General features: G+C 43.3%; 1 protein-coding gene and 1 long non-coding RNA gene across 3 annotated transcripts in view; one reads left to right on the top strand and one right to left on the bottom strand.

Annotated features, from left to right (window-relative positions):
• B3GAT2 (beta-1,3-glucuronyltransferase 2) overlaps nucleotides 1-2,906 on the bottom strand; it is a 20,357-nt gene extending 17,451 nt beyond the window's left edge. Inside the window, exon 1 of the mRNA XM_067294121.1 lies at nucleotides 2,015-2,906. Coding sequence (XP_067150222.1) covers nucleotides 2,015-2,545 — 531 coding nt within the window. The 5' untranslated portion in view covers nucleotides 2,546-2,906. The remainder of the gene's footprint in view (nucleotides 1-2,014) is intronic.
• Nucleotides 1,745-20,403, top strand: LOC106492502 (uncharacterized). Of its 2 annotated transcripts, none has more exons than XR_010883812.1 (3): nucleotides 1,745-1,808; nucleotides 11,145-11,275; nucleotides 19,445-20,403. It is a non-coding gene; the product is annotated as an uncharacterized lncRNA (long non-coding RNA). The 2 variants fall into 2 exon arrangements; XR_001294004.2 differs by lacking the exon at nucleotides 1,745-1,808 and adding an exon at nucleotides 3,021-3,285.

The following is a 20,403-nucleotide window of genomic DNA, read 5'->3' as shown; positions in this document are numbered from 1 at the left end:
TATAGGGATATAACTGTTATACTATCTCTATATAACTATAGAGATATATAGATAAGGGAAGCAAAAATCTTTCTCCACCCCAGTAACAGAGCTTTTCAACTATTACGTTTCATATGAAGAACTCAACCATGCAAACATGTTTGCCTGTAAACACAGGATTCAAATTAAAAACTTCTTTCCTAGCAACTGAACCCTGGTCAAAGAGAAGTCTTAGGACTGCTCAGCTATACATGTAAGGTTAGCATTCTCCTCAGCAAAAACAAACACAGATTGCCTGTTGTGCCTGCAATTTTCAAGGTTAACCCTTCAGACAGATTTATCACCTGCTTTCCTGAATTCACGGCCTAGCTCTTTAGAAAGGTAGTTTGTATCCTTTTATTTCAACATCCACTGCAATTAGAAGCAAAGTGTGGAAAATAATAAAAGAATAAAACTGACTCTGCCCTTTCAGTAGCTGTGAGTCACTCAAGTGGTGTGCCTGTCAATACTATTCCTTTAGTTTGTCCTAAACATTTGTACTCCAAAAATTTAGAGATTTGTCTCCAAATATCTTTTGTCCCATACTACTCATCGTAGCGAGGTGTATTTTCTGTATCAGCTCACAGACTCCCTAGGAGTGAGCCAGATTAGTTTTATATCTCTGAATAGACACAGACACTCCCATCATATCAAAGACTGGTATATGCAATTGCTCTGCATTATAACAGACTAAGCACAGCCATGAGATTTTAAAAAAATCAGTTATAACAAAGATTTAGCCTCCAGACAAAGATCTTCAAATTAGCAGCTCCCATGCTGAATGACAAACTCAGAAAGAAACTACGGCATCCCTGCTGAATGGGAACCGTGTACCTGTCAAAATACTGAAAACAGAAATTGATGCACTATAAATCTAAAAACAAACCAACACAAGCATTCCTAAAACAACTTGCTCTAGGGACTTCACATTTCTGTATACCATGTTCATTTTAACCTACCAATTGTAAAGCATTTGAGGAAACACAGTATTTGCAAGATACAGAACATTGGTGCACACTGCAAAATAATGTACTTTTCACCAATGAAAGCCACTGATCTCAATTTGTCTAAACTCTTGTACAGTCCCTACCAGCCTGCCCATCTACTCTACCACTACCCTCCCTCATTTTTTTGCCAAGGTTACAGATGTACATGATCTTTCTTCTGCTGTTTTATGTCCACTCACTAAACACCCCTCTTTCTTGCCAGTGGGAAATCAGAAAGCAAGCTGGATAACCTCATTCCCAAGTATTTGCCAGTTCCTACCAGAAAGGAGCAAGCACTTGACCGAGGGGCTGAAACCAAGACAAAACATGTCCTTTTACAACAGAGACTCCTGAGAGGATGTTGAGCTATTATATAAAACTGTCTGCTGCTTTTAAGAATGAAAGGCTTCAAAAAGAGTGGGCAACTGCTTGTGAAGGAGCAGGATCTGGATGAATTCATTCGGGGCAAGTAAAACCCCGCAGGATCATGACTCCTGATGCGAGTTTGCCCTCCAAGGAGGGAGGCACAGTCCGAAAAAATCAGCGCGCCTTTCACCCCCGCTATAACACAAACATCGGATCCGTTATATAAGCCCCAAACCGGCCTCGCCCAGCAGAAAAACGAGAAAACAGCACTGCGAAGTTGGGGAGCCGGGAGGGGTGAGAAAACGCCAGGAAGTGTAAATACAGGAGAGCGGCGGCCGCATGCACGCAGCCCCCGGCAACGCAGGGAGCCTGGCCGAGGCGCCGCAAGGTGCTGGGACCGGGCAGGAGGAGGCTGGACTCGTCCGTGCCCGCGCTCAGGTGAGGGCCACCGAGAAGCGGAGACCGGGCGCAGCCCGGCGGCGGGCGCCGGAGGGCGGCGGGCGCGCGGGCCGTTAACGGCCGGCGCCGGAGGGCGGCCGAGGCGAGGCGGGAGCCTCAGGGGAGGCGAGGCAAGGCGCGCGGGCAGCGGCGGAGGGGAGGGCAGGGCAGGGCAGGGCAGGGGGCGCCCCCCCACCGCCACGCACCTCCTGGAAGAGCTCCAGACTGTAGGTGTTGTCGTCGTCGGCGAAGAAGAGCACGCCGGGCTGGGGGAGCGGCAGGTGCTGGTGGCGCTGGCGCAGCCAGGCCAGGCCGGCGTTGCGCTGCTCGGTGGCGCGAGGCAGCCCGGGCCGCTTGTACCTGCGCGGCGTGGGGACGTGGAGGTGCGTGCAGGGCAGCCCGGCGCCCGCCACGAAGCGGCTCACCAGCTCGCTGCGCGCCGCCGCGTCCTCCACCAGGATCCAGTGGAGCCGCGCCACCTGGCGGAAGGTGTTGGCCAGGCGGGTGAGCTCGGCTTTCTGCACCGGGCGGCTGTACGTGGGCGTGATGGCATAGATGGTGGGCAGCGCCGCCTCGGGCCGCCGCGAGGGGGGCGCCCGCGCCGCCGCGGGGCGGCTGCCGCCGCGGGGCGCCAGCGCGGGCAGCGGCGCCCGGCTGCTGTCGATGTCCAGCACGATGATGACGATGAGCACCCAGGGCAGCAGCAGCAGGAAGCGGCTGAAGAGCAGTGACTTCATGCTGCCCTGGCTGCCGCCGCGCCGCTCCGCTCACCGCCGCCCCACGGACGGCGCGCCGGGCGCGGGCGCGGCGGCGCTCAGCGCATGGCCGCGGGGGGCGGCGGGGACCCCGGCTCGGCCCGCGCGGGGACGGGGCTGCGGGGCGGCCGCGCAGCGCGGCGTCTCCTCCTTCTCCTCCTCCTCCTGCGGGCGCGGGGAGCCGCGGAGTCGCCGCCGCCCCGCGGTGCCCTCCGGCAGCCCGCGGGGCAGGTGCCTCGCCGCGCTTCGCCTACTCCGCGAGCGGCCGCCCTTCCTCCTCCTCCCTGAGCATCGCCTCGCCGGGCGGGCGGGGGGCTCCCGGGAGCCGCTCCTTCCCCGCCGCCTCGCCGGGCGGCTCTAGCGTGTGCGCGGGGGCGGGCGGCAGGGAGGGAGGGTCCCCGCGGGCTGGGCCGGGGGCGCCGCCCCGCCCGCCGCCTCCCCCCCGGGCGCCCGGCGGCCCCGCTCCGCCGCCGCCACGAGGCAGCGGGGAGGGCGCCGCGTTGCGCCGCTCCCCGCGTGCGGGTGGCCGCTTGCTTCTGTTTTTTAAGGGATGAATGTCTTGTGAGCTCAGCAAAAGTGAGAAGTTGTAAATGAGGCAGGACAGTTGGGCGCCTTTCTTCTGGCTGTGCCCTGACGATCGTCACTGCAGCCTTCTGTGTCTTCTCCTCAGGCGGTGTCCCCCGCCGGTCCTGCCACTTCCGAGAGCGGGGTTACCAGCAGTGGTAAACCACAGTCTGTCATGCATGCCTGTATTTTTCTGAATCTTATTTTCCTGTTTTTCTATCAGCTTTTACTTTGTTTCTTCTCTAGAGATGAAAATTACTTGAGAGCTTCTTTTTAAAAATCAATCATATATGAGATTTTTATAATCACCTGTCTTTATTTTATTTGAGCAAAAGGCTGTTCTTCGAGTGCCACAACGCACATGAAATGCATGATCTAAAACCTCTTATGAATTCTCTTACTGGGGAAGTTTCCAGTGCGTTTTTTCAACATTCCCTACCGTCGTACCTGAACACTTGTTTACAAGTTGAATTACGGTTTTACATCTTTATGTTGCAGAAAACACAGAGGCACAATATTGGTGTTTACAAATTTCTGCATTCCCATTAATTCTCTGTTTAAAACGTTCACCCCTTTATAGGCCAAATTGTAGTCTCACCAGTTTGTGGACTATCTCATATCAAATACAATGACTTATCATTGATCAGTGGAAATAGTGGGGGTTAAACAAATCTATTATGTTTTCTCACTAGCCTCCTTGGTTTAAACTATTGCTTTCGTTTGTGTTTTATATGTATCCTTCACATTTGCATGTGTGTAACAAATACATATAATGAGGACTGTATATATCATTCATATCTTTCTAGCAATCAATTTGTTATTCAAAGGTACATATTAACCCAGAGGGCTCACAGACAGAAAGGACATTAAAGTGATGTAATACAGGCTGAAATCCATGGGAAAGTGAGGGCGATGCATGACCATGCACTGAACATCTAAATGAGGAAACATCTGTGTAGCAGAGAGATAATTAGAGTTAGCATGTTTAGTGAAAAAAGGGAAGGGTTGTTATGTGATTAATGAAATAATATGGAGGAATGCAGCAAGCATAAACAGTTCGATATATCCAAATCAAAAACATACCAGACATGAAATTACAGTTGCCCATTTTGTGCTGATGCAGTTTAGATAAAGGACGATAATCTAAATAACATCTCTCTCCAATGACTGAACATGCCATTGTTTCTCATTTACTGTACAGCAGTATTTACAGAGAGAATTCATTCAAATAATGCAAACACATGTATTTAAGCAACATAGCAATAAGGTATTGTTTGTTCTCATCTGAAAGTCAGGAGTCATTTCAGAAGAGTGAATTCAAAGCTAGTAACTTCCAGGTATTATATATTACCATGTCAGGACACTAAAAAAATCTATTGGGGCAGAATTTAGAAACTAAGGGTAACAAATGAATGTGTTTAATTGACATTCTTCACTGAGTGCTGAGTCTTTTTCAGTCAAAAATACTATCTTTAGTGGGACTTTTGTGCACGTATTCAGAGCCAAGCCTAGAGAGAATATTTAATAGTTTGTGGCTATAAGACCTTAATAAAGGCAGCAATAAGAATAGCTAATTTAACTGCAGCAGTTTAGAAAGGAGCACAAACACTAACTCAGCACCAGGGAGATATTCTGATGGACTATTTGGTATTCTTCCATCTCTTTAATTGTGTTGCTGCAATTTGGTAGCTAAATTTAATGTTTCTGTACATTTGCTAACAAAGTATTTACTGCTTCTAACTGTATATAACATCTGTAATATAATGATACAAGATACTTGGCTATTTGATAATGTATTTTTACTCCAGAACTGTTGTAAGATGTTTTCACATGCTACAGAACAGGCTCAGAGGTCGTAAGTCAAGCATATGGTAGTAAATGCAACACATTTTCTGTTAGCTTTAGGCATAGATTATCTTACATGGAAAAGTAAAAGAGAGAATTCCCATGGAATTCCTGTGGTTGAAAGGCACTATATACAAACAAAAATATTATTTATTGAACTGTTGTTTCCAGATAAGCAAATGTTCTTCTCTTGGAAATTGGAGGGACCCAATAAAATATCTATTTCATTTGTGGGGACAGACTGTCTGCAGAGATAGGTTTTTGCTACAAAACATCTCAGCACTGTTTATTATAAAAATTGTCACATTTGATTTGAGGCCTCGGGTGTTACTCTGAAACAAAGGACAAGTTTCTAACTTGTGATGGATGGTACCAATCATGGTGTGACTCAGACTGTTCCTATGGTTTCACACACAATATGTAGCACAGTGCATGTTCTGAGTTGTATGATGGTGTGTGGGCAGGCATTTCTCTTTAGGATCTGGTCCAGAATTGTTTGCAGCTGTTTATTGCTTGGCTCATCTATTTTGGCGTTGCTGATTGCTGCCCGCATTCTCTAAAGATTTTTGTCACAGATGTGTTGGGGCTGGGCACCCAATTTTCTGTTTGCTTTGAAAAAGACTACCTCTACTTCAGTTTTACGCACTGTTCCTACCAGCAGAGGATGCCCAGCTCTGGCAAGGGAATGCCTGATACAGTGTCAGAAAACAGAGTGTGAATATGCACTTACCTGCAAGAGAAATCTCATTCCTGGGAACGTTCTGTATAGGACCACAGACGCTTTTTTCAGATTAGAGCATGCTGCAGACTCTTCCAGCTTGCACTGGCTGGACACAGTCATCAGGGACCATAATGTTAGCCATGAATTGCATGCCCCAGTTTATCCCCTTTCCATTGGCTGCAGCCTTTCCAACATCTGTAGAAAGGGACAGGCATGGCGTAAGAGTTGCTATAGCTATGCCATCTGCATACCTGCTTCCTCTACACCAACTCAGTTCTTTTTGCTTTTCTCCTGCTCAGATGGTCACGCGCCATCAGGCAGCTCTGTCTAGAGGCTTCTGCTACCACCAGCCTCTCAGCTGGACATGCCCAGCAGGCAAGCCTTTTGCTTGCTCAAAACAGCTTTTGAGTTTCCCTTCAGTTTCTGAGCATCAGGATTTCCTCAAGCTGGGTATAACATTACAGACTGTTCTTCTACAGATATTGGAAAGACAGTCAGAGTTATAGATAGCGTTTGGAAAAAGCTATTAAAATTGATTGTTTTGTAGGCTCTGCAGCTGATAAAACTATTACAGTTCTGTGGGAAACAGAAGCAAAAACAGTTGGATAAACATATAAAAATGTGCAATTATTTTTAACTAGTGCATAAAATACTGTAGAGAAATAGTTCCTATTTCACATGACTGTAATTGAGTAAATTTAACCCATGGATGGTTCATTGCTTTGGAATATTTGGCCATTTGCTTTCAACAGCAGCGACTGGTGATAACTGAAAATGGATAATCAAATCTGGTGGTTCATGAGCCTAGTTACTGTGATGGGTAAAAACAGATAAAAAGTGACTCAAAACATGGTAGACAAAAGACTAGCCTGCCTATCTAAATTAAATATATGCAGTTTAGTTTCTAGTGTTATGCATTCACTAGATGTTTAGCATCTAGTGAAACGATACCTTGTGGCTTGACTCAGTCAACCAAAATGTGTCAATAGCCTAAAAACAGCATTGGCCCTGTTTCTCACAGCAGTGTCACAGAATCACAGAATTGCTGAGGTTGGAAGGGACCTCTGGAGATCATCTAGTCCAACACCCCTGCTCAAGCAGGGTCACCTAGAGCACATTGCCCAGGATTGTGTCCAGACGGCTTTTAAATATCTCCAGGGATGGAGACTCCACCACCTCTCTGGGCAACCTGCTCCAGTGCTCTGTCACCCTCACAGTAATAATGTTTTTCCTTATGTTCAGACAGTCCTTCCTGTGTTTCAGTTTGTGCTCGTTGCCTCTCATCCTATCGCTGGGCACCACTGAGAAGAGTCTGGCTCTGTCTTCTTTACACTCTCCCTTTAGATACCCCATTCAAGTCCCCCATGAGAACCAGGGCCTGTGATTGTGAGGCTACTTCCAGCTGTTTGTAGAAGGCCTCATCTACTTCCTCTTCCTGATCAGGTGGCCTGTAGCAAACACCCACAACAGTGTCACCCATGCTAGCCTGCCCTTTAATCCTTACCCATAAGCTCTCGACCCGCTCATCATCCACCCCTAGGCAGAGCTTGATACATTCCAGTTGCTCTCTCACATAAATGGTGACTCCCCCTCCTCGCCTTCCTGGCCTGTCCTTCCTAAAGAACTTGTATCCATCCATGGCAGCATTCCAGTTGTGAGCTATCCCATCATGTCTCTGTAACTGCAATGAGATCATAGCCCTGTGACTGCACACAGATCTCTAATTCTTTCTGTTTATTCCCCATGCTGCATGCATTTGTGTACTGGCACTTCAGAGAGGTATTCAAGCATGCTGATTTCCCAGGAGGGGTGCAAGAGGATTCCCCATAGTCTTGTCTTGTAGGTACTTCCTTAACTGCATGCAATTGCTGGAGCTATCCCCACTTGAGCCCCATTTTGCTGACTGCATGGTTTCCATAACTCTCCCCTTCCCCCATCTTTCCTAGTTTAAAGCTCTCCTTACTAGGTTGGCCTGCCTGTTGGCAAAGACGCATGTGCCCCACTTAGTGAGATGGATCCCATATCTCCCAATAAGTTGTCGATCTTCAAACAGGGTCCCATGGTCATAGAAACCAAAACCCTGTTGCCAACACCAGTGGTGCAGCTAGTTGTTTATCTGCAGTATCTGTCTACTACACTGTCTACTGCACATTCAAGGGCTCAAGCCTGATCTCAGTGGAGTCACTGCATGTCCAGGAATTTAAACAAGGACAGGTTTATTATTCTTTACTGAAGGCCCAAAAGACCAATGCTCGAGCCAACTTTCCTACAGAGAATATAATGTTCTACCAGCTGACAGATGCAGATAGCCACCCTAAGTCTGCATACAGGCACCTTGACATCAGCATGAGGAGAAGAAAAAAAAGCAAAGAAGAGAAACAGCATAGAATGCAGAAAACCCATCATTTCTTCTGTCTTCATCTGTTCCTTTATACTTATTTCAGCCTCATTTGATCAACTAACAATTTCTTTAAGGGACAATGTTTTCTACACTCTTCAGTTGTGGAAGTCCCCAAGAAAATTAATTCTCCTTCTCAGAAGCAGAGGAACACCACACACACAGAGGAAGTCTGTCAGGAAAGACAGGCAGTGGAGACCAAGCTGGACTTGCTAAAATAATATATTTGGGGTTTGCGCTGTTCCAGAAACAAGAAACCAGCTGTCTGAGCTGGTAATGAAGAACAAGATTGCATGTTTATGTATGCATGTAGGCCATTTTGAAATCATTTTCTCTAGTGCTTTGTTCTTTTTCCTAATAAGCCAACTTGTTTATCACTATAGCAACCAGCTACAGATTCCTGGAAAGAAGAGCTGCAAATGCCATTTGGACCTCTATGGTCAAAGCAGTTGATATGAGCAAGGTGTCATACCTGCCTCCCAGAAGCCTAAAATGCCACATAAGGACAGAGTGAGGTTGGACAGGTTTGACATGGTGTGAGGGGGACAATCAGAGTGAACAGGGATATCCATAGCTATGATGAAAGTCATCACAAAAGCAAATACTGTTTGAAATGCAAACAAGTGCATTATACAAATGGAAAAATATGTTTGAAACACAGAGCTGAAGCTTCAACTCTGAAGAGATTCATTTATTCCTATGTGCCACAGCCTTCAGTGATCACGATTGGAAGAGGTGGGAAATGGACACACCAAGAATCTGCTCAGGGAGGCCCTCCAGAGGCTGGTCTGAGTGGAAATCAAGGGTCTCACCATCTGCTGGCAGCAAACACCCCTGAAAACGATGCCAGAGGGTGTCCCACTGATGCTGAGCCAGGTTCTAGATGACATTTCACAACTACAGCATTTGCTCAAGTGGCAAAGGTCTGTGGGGTGGAGTGAAAAATTTGATCTCTGGAGATAGCCTGCAGGAGTAACGTAATTGCACAGAAGGGAAAGGGTTTGTTTGCTTTTCAACCTAGAAAACTGCACACACAAAATCTGTGTTACAAGGATATTAGCAGAAATGCAAAATCAAGCATTCAAAGATAGGAAATATTAGAATTAATTAGAATTGCTGGCTGAACCTTAAATTGGTCTCTTTGAGCACTTGCATTATGATTCAGCATTTGTAATTTCAGTGTTCTTTTAAATGTACCTTTTCAGATAATATTAAGAGGATCATCCTTACATTGTTTGACTACTCCTCACCCATATTCATATAGCTAATTTCAGAAGTCACTGAGCTCTACCTGAGTCCTGGTACCTGGCCAGTTTGCTTATATTTTGAGCAGGCCTTGGATATGTTAAAAATCTAAGTTAAAAGCTATATGAAAAAGATTCAGAATGAAAAAAGGCTACTTGACCCTTGGCCCTGATACTGACAGAGTGGAACGTGTTATTCGGTGTTTTGTTTGTAGTGTAATGTTGTATTAATGAGGTAATGTTTCTGTAGCCCTAGTGTCCTAACATGTGAGGCAAGCTTGTTAAGAAGTAGTATCTTCTAGTAGACTAACCAATACATTTAAAAAAAAAACAACACAAAAAATAAAAACCAGACAGACAGGCTTTCATCCATCCAAGCTTTTCTTTGGGTCTGCTGCACCAAGGCACTGCAAACTTACTGAAATGCCGTTAGACAAGGAACAGCTCCAGGTTACTACCAGTCATTCCTCATAATGAAAATGGTTTCTTTCACCACACAGTGATTTTTTTATAAGAGCCTTTCCTAAGAGTTGTGTTTTTTTTGTTTTTTGGGTTTTTTTTTTTTGTCCTTGACAAGTTAAAGGGTCTCTGCTCCAGTTTCTCTTAGACCCTCCTACATCCTTGATGCCTTAGTGTTGAGACCTACATACCAGTACACTTGAATACAAGAAAACACTTTACTGTGAGGGTGGTTGAACATTGGAACAGTTGCCCAGAGAGACTGTGGAGTCTCCATCCTTGCAGATATTCAAAACCAGCTGGACATGGTCCTGGGTAACCTGCTCTAGGTGACCCTGCTTGAGCAGGGGGGTTGGACCAGACGATCTCCAGAGGTGCCTCCCAACCCCAACTATTCTGTGATTCTATGATAAGGCCTTGGTCACACAACAAATTGCTCTAGTGTAACCGGATGTGAATTTTAACTCATACAGCTAAGCTGAAGCAAGCTTCTCCACAAGCACTCTTTTTTAGTATTAAAGTAGTGGTTTTCTGTTCAGCTGAATTTGATTAGGAAAAGGTTTAGACTGAGCCAAAGTAAGCCTCTCTTCCTTGCCATATGAGTTGCATACAGTAATTACATAAGAACTTTATGAGATTTATTGGGCAGGCAACATAAAAAGGGCATGTGTGCAGATACAATCTCTGTCCAATAATTTTGTAGGCCCAGAACAGCAGAGGATTTATCATGGCTATGGGAGAGCAGGCACCTTTTACTGTCTCCTCCCTAGGCTCACTTTTTTCTCCCAGAGGCAGCCTTCTCTACACAGACTCAGCACCAAGAGGAAAAAATACTGTGCTGCATCATGGTGCAGGCTCTGAATGGTGGCAATTCCTAGGCAGTGAAGATGGCATCTTGGTTATGGATAAGACAGGGTCTGGAAAAATAGTCACACTACATCAACACTAACCGGAAATTCACTCACAGAGTGTTACTTGAAACTGCCTCTTTTTCTCCCAAACAGACTAGACCAAAGAGAGAGACAGCTGGGCTTGGTCAGCACCCAGTTGGCCTGCATGCCTCGTCAATATGTCTGTGGATTACTGCTGCCTTTCCATCTGTTCATGGTGTTTTCCCCCACACTGAAATACTCATTAAACTCCTGCAGTGGTCATGAGACCATAAATATACATGTTACACAGCACCCCTGTGCTGAGCTTGCAAACTCAGCCTGTGATTATCTGGGCTCAAAGACAAGAGGAACTGGTTGGTGATATTTGCAACACTTCCTCTGAGCTGGATAGCTAATATATTCTTCCTTTCTTCTTCACTCACCTTCCTAGTATTTCTTCTTTTTGTTTTTCCAACAGGATGTCCCTGGAGCCTTTCAGCTTGTCAAGCACAGCACATGATTTTGTGCTCAAAAGCATATGGCCAACAAAACAAAGAGCTTGTAGCTGGAATTTGAATGTGCCACAAAATAGATTGCTTAAAAATCAAGGTATGTGCTAGAAGAAATGAATTATAGAAATGCCAGGCACAAAAGGTCATATAGTCCAACTGCTGATCTCAGGCAATGAGACATTTGTCTAAACTATTTTTAAAACTTCCAGTGTTGAGGATCCAACTGTCTCCTGGTGTAGTACCAAACTGCCTTGACAGTAAGAAAGTTTCCCTAATATTTAACATAAGCCTTATTGTTCTTGTATATTCACAGATTAGTTTCTCAGTGCAAATGGTGAATAACTGACCACTTCTCTGTTTATAGCTACCTTTTACACAATTAACACCTACACTTCCCCTTCATCTCCCCTTTTCTATAAAAATCGGTTTTTATAGATTTTTTTTAACCTTCTTAATAAATAAATGTCTTCTCATTACACCTATATATTTTTTAAAACATGGACTCTGATACTAGAAATATTGCTTTGACCAAGACTTTACCATGTGAAGGACAGTATTTATCACCCATGTCTTCCATATATTACCCCTATTCAAACATCCCAGAGTGATTTCTTCCTTATTGATGAAAAAAACACTTTGAAGTCATGTTCAATTTGTTGTCCATTACAGATCCTTTTCTACAATACTGTTTCCTAGCCAGATATTCTTTACATAAACCTAGTCCCTCTTTTCAAGATGGTAATAAGGCTATCCTTCCCTAGTTTTCTGGGATTTTCCCCATTTCCCAGGAACTCAAAAAGTGCTCAGTGATTTCTGAGATTCTGTCAAAGGCAAAGGTAATTTGAGTCCTTCCTAACTTATCCAAATATTCCTTAACAGATTCTTTATCTATTCTGGATGTATTCTCTCATTATTCATTTTGAAGTCCATTAGGCAATGGGTCACAGTTCATCTTTTAAGGAAAGATTAAGCCACTAGAAAAGGCATTGCACCTTTCAGACTTTCCTAGGCTATCATTTTTTGACACTCTGTCCTTAATATTCATGTTACTTTAATGGCATTGTAAAACTTTTCTCATATCCCTTTTTCATCATATGAAGACAATGGGCAACAAGTCACCATCTTTATCCACCTCAGTATGTTTTGATTTTGAAAACTTCCTTGAAAGCTGACTGTCATGTTTAAATTTGATCAACAAAATGCCCCGTGGGGCCACTGCTGAAGGTGTGGTGAAACAAAATGCATGCTTTTCATAAACAGCTGGGATAAAGTACAGCTGTAAAGTCATTTTCCTTAGACTGCTGGTAGATCTATACATTCACTTCTCTGGCAATATGGTTGATTTGTCTCTGTGCTTGCAGTCAATGCATGAGTGCAGAAAATGGTGGGAATAGGACTTTAGGCAGGATGCAAGAATGTTAATTGGATAAAAAGGTATGTCAGAGCTGGGAGATGTATCACCACTTCTCAGATCCACAGTACCGTGGTTGTGAAGTAGGAGGAAGTCACTGCATAGATCTTGAAAAACTGACTGCTGAAGGCCTGTAATGATTAATGGTGTAGACCCTGGCTCTCCAAAGCAGCTGTGTGCAAGCATGTAGGTCAGGTAGATTTTGAAGAGGCTCCAGTGACGGTCAAACCTTAGACAGGGTGGGGAATGGGAGGAAAGGCTCTTCTTCATCACAAGGCAAAGGATGACAACACACTATTATTTCCAGGAGATATTTTTCAAGGACAGTTTGCTCTCAGGCACTGTTGTCTTGTTAATAAGAATGTGGCCAAGCTAAGCAATTTTCTCTAAATCATTGTGTGCATTTCTTTCTCAAACCATGTCCATGGCAAATTATGTATAATTGGGCTGTAAGGCTCCCTGTGTCCTGCTTAATCTGCTGTTTACTGATATGCTCTTTATCAACACTGATAATTTTTTTCTTGATGATTTTGTCACCTCTAACAGAATGTAAACAGTGATTATGTAAACAGCTTACATTCCTATTTACCATGTTCGGACACTTTGATTTCTTATCATTTTAAGGGTGACCGTTGGATACCGCAACAGAAACATGGTAGCATACTCTGCCATTTAATTATTAGGGCTGGATGAAAGCACTATCCTGCATTAGAGGTGGACCACCCATGTAGTGCTCTGCTGAGGCTTTCGAGTAGGATTGTAACTTCAGATAATACCTGTGGCATATTCCCAGCTAGATCAGTCCCTGTCCTTCACAAAACGAGGCTGCATCAGACCTTTGTATGACAGGGGATTTCCCTGATAAGCACAGTAGCAGGTCCCAAGTAAAAATATGCCCTTATCCAATCCTATGTGTCAATGTAATGATATCTTGTCTTTCACACATCTGAAGTCTTGAAGCATTAAAATTGGGTCTTTCCACAGCAGATTTCCTGCCCTGCAGGGTAAACTTCAGTATGTATCAGTGAGATACCATATGCAGGAACTTTTCTTTCTTTTCTTTCCTGACAGGTGAAACTGTAATGATTCAGATTTATAATATTGTTTTAAGGAATATTGATCTATCACAAATCCTTGACCAATTATGGCATTTGAGAAAAATAAGGCATCTCATCCTGTGTGAGAAGACAAAGCAAGTAGTTGTACCTGTCACAATCTTCCCCCCAAATTACACTATTTGTAATTCTCAAGTAATACAATTTAACAGTTTAGCTATTTGCCAGAAGTTTTCCCTAAAGATGAGATATTATATAATTCTCAAATGGCATAACTTAATACACCATCTCTCTCAAATCTGCATTAGCACTCTATTATGCATAGCATAAATAGAAGTGTCATGAGCTTGCTATATCATTAACAGATACTGAAACTATGCCATTTTTTATCAATTATTTGCTCTTCCATTTTTACTCCTGCTGCTATTCCAAAGAAGAGTGAAATTACTCTACTACCTTAGAGAAATCTCTGCTGTGTGAGGTTGAAAATGACCTCAAGAGGTCATTTCATCTAATGACTTCCACACATTTTGAACCAGTGGATCAGTGCCAAAGTTTGGAATATTTCTCAGAATACCATCTAGCTTTATTGGCAAATCTTTAATGGGGAACAACTATATGATGATTATGTAGGCCAGTTATGGACCACTGAACCGTAGGCGCATGGGTCACCAGCTGTCCCAGGACCTCAGTAGGGAAATCTTGAATCCAGGAATATCTGCTCAGTCATCTCTTTTGATTGCAGTTTAAGGGGTACACTGCTGCTACCCAAGTTTTTCACACAACCTTTCCTTGGCTCCTCTGTTTTCCAGATGATCCCCAGTCTTGAGCAGAGAATGAACTTTGAGCTAGATGAATTGCGCTGGCAGCAGCCTGCTCCCAACCACTGTCCTCCCCGAATGGCTCTAGTCCTTCTTTGAGCAGGGAAGCTGACCTGCACCCACCATATGAGAAAGCTCTCTATGAAACTATGAGCTGGACAGAATGTGCCACCCCTGAACAGCTTGCAGTGTACTTCTGAGGAGGCTGGAAGCAGGCTGGAAAAATTGTCCAAGCAATCTACAGATGGTCGGCAGAACAAGCCACCCTGATCTAGGCCATCTTCAGTCTTGAGACAAAATCAGGTAGATTTACACCATCCTTAGTTGTTCTTAAAAATCTCCACTGTAGGGGATGCCATCAGCCCTTGAGATAGCCACTGCTCAGTTGTCCCTTCAGTTCAAGGTGTTTCTTCCTTTAAGATTAATATCTAAATTATTTTTGCTCTCAGCAACCAAGATTACTTATTTTCCTACCAATTTTGGAGGTAAAGTATGTGTTTTGTATATGTGAAGACTTGCATCATCCTTGTCTTTTTTCTAGAAAATACAGGCACAGTTCTTTCAAGCATTCCCAAGAAGTCACATTTCTTACTATTTGTGTTGCTCACCTCTGAACTCCATGATTTGTAGAGGTATGTTCTTCTAAAAATACCCAGCCCAAAACTGGGTACAATATTCCAGCTGAGGTCACTAGTGCCAAGCAGAGTAAAAGAACTACTTCCTATATTTTTCTACCTGTTAATTCATCCCAGAAGGGCATTTGAATGTCTTGCAGCAGTGCTGTATATTGTATTTTCAGTTGCACTCCATTGTAATCTTCTAGATCCCTTTCTGCAGCAGAATAAAATTGATCATATTGGGACAAACTTCTATAGGGCTCAACCTCTTGTATCTTCTGAATTAAGTAACCCACTGAACAATAAACTCAAATAGTGGCTATCAGTCAGTTGTATATCCACCTCATATTTGTATCTAGGTCATTTTCCTTTACCCTGCTTATGAAAAGATCACATGAGTTCATCAAAAGCTGTACAATGGTCAATTTAAATTTTATCTGTGATTTGCCCTACTTTGCTAGGTTTCTAACCATGTTAAAGAATTTTGTTAGAATGGTATCATGTGATTTGCTCTTAACAAAATTATATATTGTCTGTTTTGTTGGTTATTAAGTGACTGTTTAGTAAGTATTTCTAGCAACTGAATTTAAACTCATTGATCATCATAAGTCTCACAGTCCCTTTCCTAGTCTTGCCCTAAAGATAGATCTTGTTTGCCTTTTTCCAGTCCTCTGGAACCCCCTATCCTACAGCAATTCTCAGAAATGTTCATTAGCAGTTTAGAGGTTGCTCAGGATAATTCCTAAAATACTCTTGGGTAAATTTCCTTAGAGCCAGCTGACATGAATACAGCTAGCCTATCTAGGTAGTCTGGCCTTTGCTCCAGTGCTCTTATTGAAATTAATTGCAGGAGGTATCTGGTCAAAACTAACTTTTTTGTGATGAATGAAGGGAAAAAGGAACCTCATGAAAGGTCAGTTTTGCATATTACTTTAAAAATGTAGACTTTCAGAAGACCTCGCCTACAGAGCAATATACAACCACCCTACAGGTCAAGCACATCACAGTGATTTCAAATTCCACACTGAGCTCCTTATGATAAATATATTAAATTCACTTTTATAACTCTTGCTATCTAGATTAAAAATATAGAGATGGAATCACAGTCACCAAAGTCATCCCATGAAAAGATCAGTTCTTTATAGATCACCATTTATTGTAAAGTCTGAGTCATTTCTCTTTCTCAGAATCTTTTCAAGGATTAAGTGTTAAATTATATATCATTTTAAGATCTGGGTTTGCTAGTCCTTTCTTTCCCCCATAATTCATTGTCTTCACCTCTACTTTTATTTATAGCATGCAGGAATGAAATTTGCACAGGCTGAACATAAGATAAAAATACTTTTGCAACTTAGTTAATATCTGTACTTGGATATACCACTTAACAATGCTCATCCTTATTTGTTCACCTTCCTCTTGCTCTTCCAGCCTTCTGTGACTCTTCTGCCTGGCTCTGCATTGTTTCCTGTCAGCACCTGCCTGCGGAAAGGGGCCCTTTGCAGCCCCCAGATGCCCTGAAGGCTCCAAGGGGCCAGGAGGTGATGCCAGTCAAAGGCACTCAGACAGATGCAGAGCCCTGCTATGGGACACCTCCCCAGCAAGAAGCCCTTTCCTTGTCCTTCCCCTTTTCATTTGCTCAGCGTCTCACTGTTAAACCTGTTCAATACAGAGTTCTGGTCGATGCTCTTGTTTAACGGATAGCATAAAAGGATAACAGGATTTTATTAGCCCCCAAATCCAAAATGTATCTTAACAGAAATGGTCCTACTGGTCTTCTAAACAAAGGCAAATGCGTCCTGCAGAAGGCAAATTATTTCTCCCCAAACTCCAGCAGAGGCTGGCAAAAAGCTTCTGCGTGCATAGGACTCCTGTCCCTGGGGGATTCCCATAGCCAAGCTCTTGCCTCCAACCACTGAGGAGCCTCACAGGTAGCCATCAGGCTCTCTGTATGAGCTTACATAGGAGTTCAGATTAAATGGGTTTATTATTAAGGTTCAATGCAGATAGACCCCTATACCTGCACAGAGTTTATTGCAAGGCCAGAGCCAAAATAGTTCACAGCTCTACCATGTGTCACAGTCAGACTCAGTTACTCCTACCAGTCTCACAGTAGAGCAATGTCTGGGGTGTGAGGTGAAACTGGGAGCAGGAAAATAAAATCAAACATCCAGATAATAGAATTTTCTTACATTATTTTCTAAACCAAATGAAATGTCTTTATCTTCCTTAAACTGATTTTGTCAAGTACCTTGTCTGATAGGTAATACAGAATTCTTTGGCAGAGCCATAGTCTGAAAAAACAAACTTTACCCCCCAGAGAATTTTGCTAGGAATAATAGATCTGTGTGAAGGTCTAAATCAATAGAAGTCTCTCTGAATGCATTTCCAGGAAACCTGGACACATCACCACTGACTCTGACTGAAATACAAGATGCCAGCCTCTGTTTGTAAAACAATTTATAGTTAAGTTATTTAAATTTCATAGCTAAGAAAGCCATATACTGAGTACCTCACCCACTGCAGGAGGAAGCAAGAGGCCTTCTGGGATCTCAAAACGCCTGCACAATTTCAGGAGGAGGTTTGAGAGTGGTAGGGTGTTTTTTTTCAAGTATAATCTCTGGATCCCATTGTGGTCCCAGAGGAAAGGCCTCTTCTTCTCACTGAATCTCAGCATATATTCAGCTTCTGCCTATGTTTTTTTTCTAAGGTTTATTTTCTGTCAAAGGATTATTTTCCTCTTTATTACAAGCTTTCTCTTGGGCTATCAGAGTAGGTGTTTAAGGCTTGGATTCTGTCACTTCTTATTTACAATTTTTCAAGTGTTTCTCCTTAAGCTTAACTAGAAAAGAATTAAATTCAGTGGCTGTACAACTATACAGTCAGTTGAAAAGCACACCAGTGATTCTTCCCCTTTTACCATCCACTATTAAGATTAGAGCTTATGAAAAGATTTGATTTTCCTAAGTCCAACATTATGACCCAACACCATCCCCAAACCTTTCTTGTCAGCAGCAGCTTAATTCTGCAAACATCTAAACTCTCTGAAAACTTCCCTGTTGGCTCTAATGTTCCCCAAACACATTTTGTCCTTGACTGAGTAGCTCAGCAATTAACTTCAGCCTAAACCCAGCTGGAATGGTTTAAGGCCACATTTCTCATCTTCAAGAGGCACGTTCCACAAGGAGGGTCTATGCTAGGCATATCAGAGAAGAGGCGAAGAAAGAAAACATGATTTCTACCCATCATTGAAACTATGACACTGTACAGAAGAGAAGGCATGAATCAGGCCCAGAGAGAGAGAAAGAAGTGCTTTCACATGTCCTGATGTCCCTCTCGGGAGGCAGCAGGCGTTCCTGGGAGCCCTTAAGGGCTGTGCAAGCACTGGCCCCATATTTCTCCTTTCTAAATGAGGGTTCGCTAATCACAAAGATATTAAATAAAATATGGGCTCCATCTTCTCCAGTCATTTAATTTTTTCCCTCAGTTTATGAACCCATAGTTCAAGGTGCTTCCTTTGGGACAGAGCTGGTGTGCCTGGAGCCCAGCTAGCAGGAGGCACCCTCCTGCATCATGGCCCTCCTCATCCCAGCCCGGCCTCCTTGGCAGGCCTTTCGAGGGGCCAGGCTTGCCCTGTGTGCAGTGGAGGGACATATCTGCACCACCTGCTCCTGAGGCCACGTGGCACCGTGGCCGCATGATGCCACTGCACAGCACCAAGTGCTCTGTTAGATCTGCCCCACAGAAGAGCTCTCTTATGACAGGAGGATTTAAAGTCTGTTTTTACCACCATGCTTCTATGAGCTGGATGTTGATGACAGCTCTCAAATACACTTTCTCTTATCCAGGTTTGGTTCATACAAACTTCTTTGCTTCCAGTGTATTCTTACTGGGTGCCATTGTAGCACTGTAAATCTTGGAAAAAACTTTAAGTGTGAAGATCCACTGCAGCAGCAGAGAAAACAATTTGCAGAAAAATAGACAGCAGCATTAAGAAAGGTAGGCAAAAGGGGAAGCAGCTCCCCAAGGCCTCCCCAGGATGCAGACATCTAGCAAAATCAAAAGAGAAAATAGTATGCAAGCCCAAATCCTGTCAAACAAATAGCTGGAGCAAAAGGAAGCTTCTGAAAATGAAACTGCTGCTCATCCTTATGCCTCTTTCAGAAATATCTCCAACATGGAAATTAAGATACCGTGAAATGTTAGCCAGCTCTGCTCTCGTAAATATTTCTCCCTGACTTTTTCCTTTGCTCTGGCTTTTCCTTGTATGTGTGATGGTCTTATTGCAGGGCTGCTGGTGCCAGGGCATCACAGCTTCAGCTGCCTTCCAGTACCCTTATATTCACCTTTTATTTTCCTTTTCAGCACAGGAGAGTCAACTGGAGAATATTAACTCTCACTGTAGAGGCAGCGAAGAGAAAAAGTGTCTCCTCGGAGAGAAGATGTGTCCCCAGGAGGGAGGACTGGCCTGGGAGTGTGTGCATTGCTGATCTCCACCAGCCTGGTCCAGGGGCGCCTGCAACACTGCGGAAGAAATGTATTTTCTGTGTAAAGGCACAGGCTGTTGAAACTGTTAATGCGCTATAAAGCATTTACAGGCAATGTAAACTGACCACATCACCAACACATTAGTCATATATTAGAAAACCAACATATGCTTACAGAAATACTACAGATATTGTCTGTAAGTTACCCATTTTCATCTTGAGTGTGGTGGTCCATCATACAAAAACTTATATTTTACAGATGTAGAATCCCTCTTCCAAAATATTTAAAAGCTAAAAGTACATAAAGGTACAGTAAATAAACACAAAGGAAGTATGTTTTTACATCTAGAAAGTTCATAGAAAGAATGCTCCTTTTTTCAAAACAGAGGCACCATTACCAGCTTTGGACAAGGTTTTGCAAGGGCTTTGAAAGTCACCAAGGAAAGTCACATAACTCCAGCTGTGTCTTTGCAAGTGTTTATCTGTGCAATTGAGGGCTTAACATATGTGCTTAAAAAAATTCAAGACTGCATTTAATTTGGCACTGTAGCACTGCTGCATCATTTAAAATACTTTAATAACAGAAAAGATGAAAAACAATCCCATTGTGAAATTTTGCACTGATATCCTCATCTTGAGTTTCTCTAGTTGAAGAATAACAACCAAGGATTACAAGCTCTATATATTAATGCATGTTTGAGTGTGTGCTTATAATATACCCCCAGAGGAATACAATGAAACAACAACATCTCTTTTGGCAACCCTTGCACTTTTCAAATTAGATGCAGAAAAGTTATTCAAATTATTTAAAGATCTCTGAGTCTCAGCAAATTATAT

Source organism: Apteryx mantelli, chromosome 3, assembly GCF_036417845.1.
Source record: "Apteryx mantelli isolate bAptMan1 chromosome 3, bAptMan1.hap1, whole genome shotgun sequence".
Lineage (NCBI taxonomy): Eukaryota > Metazoa > Chordata > Aves > Apterygiformes > Apterygidae > Apteryx > Apteryx mantelli.
The sequence above is the reverse complement of the archived record's forward strand: the minus strand, read 5'-3'. Positions and strand labels throughout refer to the sequence as shown.